The 3,118-nt window shown below is 55.3% G+C and overlaps 1 protein-coding gene across 1 annotated transcript in view; it reads right to left on the bottom strand.

Moving 5' to 3' along the window:
• Positions 1 to 3,118, bottom strand: part of ANPEP (alanyl aminopeptidase, membrane) — a 19,326-nt gene that overhangs the window by 1,597 nt on the left and 14,611 nt on the right. The window contains exons 15-19 of the mRNA XM_032263816.1: positions 2,788 to 2,879; positions 2,220 to 2,330; positions 1,927 to 2,094; positions 1,124 to 1,264; positions 644 to 725 (exon numbers count right to left, since the gene is read on the bottom strand). Of these exons, the coding sequence (XP_032119707.1) occupies positions 644 to 725; positions 1,124 to 1,264; positions 1,927 to 2,094; positions 2,220 to 2,330; positions 2,788 to 2,879 (594 nt within the window). The remainder of the gene's footprint in view (positions 1 to 643; positions 726 to 1,123; positions 1,265 to 1,926; positions 2,095 to 2,219; positions 2,331 to 2,787; positions 2,880 to 3,118) is intronic.

Below are 3,118 nucleotides of genomic sequence, written 5' to 3'. Positions count from 1 at the left end.
AAAAAAAAAAAAAAAAAAAAAAAAAAAAGTGTTCTGGAATTAGACAGTAGTGATGCTTCCACCACATTTTTGTTTGGTTTGGTTTTTTGAGACAGGGTCTTGCTCTGTTGCCCAGGCTGGAGTACAGTGGCACCATCTCGGTAATCCCAGCTACTTGGGAGGCTGAGGCAGGAGAATCTCTTGAACCCGAGAGGCAAGAATGCAGTGAGCCCAGATTGTACTATGGCCCTCCAGCCTGGGTGACAGAGCGAGACTCAGTCTCAAAAAAAAAAAAAGCCTTTATTTTCCATATGACTTAATTATTTAGAGGTAAAATTATGTAACATCAGTGATTTGCTTTAAAATTGACTGCCCAGAAACAGTACTGGCAAAATGCTGATCACTGTTGAACGTGGGTAATGGGCACATGGAGGTTTATTATACCACTCTTTCCTTTTGTGCCTATACAAAAATCCCAAGATGATTTTTTTGTATTGAGCTGTTAACATTTCCAATGTCTGGCTACTCAGCTTCCTCTGTAAATGAGGCAGGCCTGGCAGCGGGGAGCCCGTGCTCCCTCAGGCTGACAGTGGGGGTAGAATGCAGGGCCTCTCTGGCCTGGGAAGGAAGCCCACGGAGCCCAGGGCTAGGAATGGCTTCTTACCTGCTGCAGCTCATACTCAGTGGAGAAGCGCCGTGTCACTCCCTGGATGAGGTTGGAGAAGGAGAACGAGCCACCACCGTAACTGCAGGGAGGGAGAGAGGTGAACCGTGAGGGAGGCCGGGAACTAAGGAGGCTCCTCACACCTGCTGGGGAGGGAGCTGTGATCGTAGAAGAGATGAAACTACACACGCCCTGCGAGGTCCCTCCAGGACACCAGGACACAGGGGAATCACAGCGTGAACAGGCCTGACTGCCCAGCTCCGAGCTCCCCTCTTCCAGAGAATATTCCGACCAGCCATGTTTTCCTTCCAAGTGGGAACCCCACCTTGTCTTTCCATTCCTGCCCCTACCCTAGCCCCCAGGCTTGGCTGATTTTTGTCCACTCCTGGGCAGTGTCCCAGCATGTCCCATGCACACAGGCCACCCCCTGGGCCCCAGCCTCGGCGCTCATCATGCCTGACACCCTCTCCACAGACTCACTCGTTAAAGAGCTTCTTCCAGTTGCTCTGGACAAAGTCCCAGACGAGAGTTTGCCCGACGACGTTGTTGGCAATGCTGATGATGGTGGAGGTGGCGTCCTGCTTCCGGATTAAGTCGGGGTTCAGGGTGTAGCTCAGGTACCTAAGAGGGCCAGATGTTAGTCAGCGACTGCTAATTCAGGTGACTGAGGAGAGAACCTGGACTATCCCACGCCACATGTCACCTCCGCCTGCTGGGAGCTGAGCGACCCCCACTTGGTCCTTCCTCCCTCTGTATAGGGGAAGCTGAGTCACCTAAGCAGGGTCACAGGATCACTGGCTAAGCCAGAGACATGCCTGACATGGAAATATTTGACAATGAATCAATGAAGGAAAGAGTCCCAGGGTCGCAAGCCCGGACACCAGGTAAATGGCCACTCTTGTCTTTGACACTGAGGGTGGCTCTTCTTTACTGCGTCCAGGTGATGGCATATGAGACCCACGGTGGGGGTTGGGGACCCTCATCCAAGGGCTTGAGGGGGTGCCCAGCTGGACATTCAGAAGGACCCAGGTCTAGCTACACCAGAGCCTTCGACAGAGGGGGGCATGAATTGCTGTAAGGTAAAGGCTGAGGCCATAGCAGCCAGGAGCTCGTCTCTGTCACTAATTCAAGCTTCTGGGCTGTACCGATGGCTTTGGAAAGACTGCCCCCACCTCAGCAGGTCTGTGAGGGTCGCGAGAAGGATCTGGCGAGGAGTGTAGAGGGCTGCCTGGTCCTCCAGGTGGGGAGGGGCTTTCGCAGTCCCACCCTGCCTCAGGCCTCACCTGTTCAGGATCCACACCTGGTTGCTGCAGGCCAGGGCTGCCCGGAGCTTGTCGGCCTCGTTGACCAGCGTGGCACTCCGGAACTGCTCCCAGGCGAAGTTCCACTCCTCCTCGCCGCCCTGGGCGATGGCGTTGCAGTAGACGGTGGACCTCAGGTTGGGGTGGATCCTGGCGTGAGGCGGGGAGGTCAGGTGTGGAGCAGCAATGGGGAGGACGGGACAGGGGTCTCCTGAGGACGGAGCTGCTAGCGGGGAGATGAAGGCTGGCAGAGGAGACACAAGGGAGACACTCACGGGTTATTACTGGTGTTCGCCATCCACTGCTTGAAAAGGTCAGAGACCATCTGCTCGCACTCCGGAAGTCCGTTGGTGCAGGCGGTGCTGATGGCATTAATCTCGCTGTACCTGCGCCGGGGTGACACACAGTTAGCACACCTGGCTGACTCCAGCCAAGATTCCCCTCTTGACACACAGCCCCAGGCCGGCACCCCATCTGAGGCTCTGTGGCCTAACTGGCCCTCTGGGGGCCCCGTATTTGCTCTGTGCCTTGGGCCTGAGATTCCTTGGTCCCCAAGGCAGCCCAGGGACCCAGAAGGGTAGGAACAGCCTCCAGCCCATTTCAACCCCTGGAAACCATATAACCTCAAGCCGGTGGGCTAAGCTGAGAGCTTCAGTATGGGCCTTTGTATAAAGAGGCCTGATGGGCCCACAGTACACATGGAGCCTCAGGGCAGGGCCTCCCTTCTCCTGGGTGGGGATCTCTCCCTGCCTGGTGCCTCCCATTGAGAGCTGCAGCAGAGAACACTGCTCTTGACTCCCCAGGGTGCCCAGGACCTCTAAACCCACGAGGGCTCCCACTCACTGGTCCATCAGGTTTTCTGGGATCACAGTCCAGTTGTTGGTGATATTTCTGAAGTGAAAGAAGAGGGGCGTGACCTGCTTCTTCAGGTAGCTCTGGGAAAAAGAAAACATGAATTGCATCAAAGACTCATGCCTGACCTGCCTGGAACCCCACGAGGCTTCTGATGTTGGGGGGCAGGCACTGGCAGGGAGGTCAGAGGTCAGGGCCTCACGTGAGGCCGAACAGTGCTCAAAGAGGCCCGTAGAAGTCTAGAGTTCAAATAACTGAGCCAAGGTGCTTTCTGCTCAAAGCATTAGTCAGTTCCAATATTCTGTCTAAGGGTCACCATTTC

The sequence above is a fragment of the Sapajus apella genome, unplaced genomic scaffold (assembly GCF_009761245.1).
Source record: "Sapajus apella isolate SASKATOON/1434 unplaced genomic scaffold, GSC_monkey_1.0 scaffold139, whole genome shotgun sequence".
Classification (NCBI taxonomy): Eukaryota; Metazoa; Chordata; class Mammalia; order Primates; family Cebidae; genus Sapajus; species Sapajus apella.
This window is presented reverse-complemented; position numbering and strand designations above follow the sequence as displayed.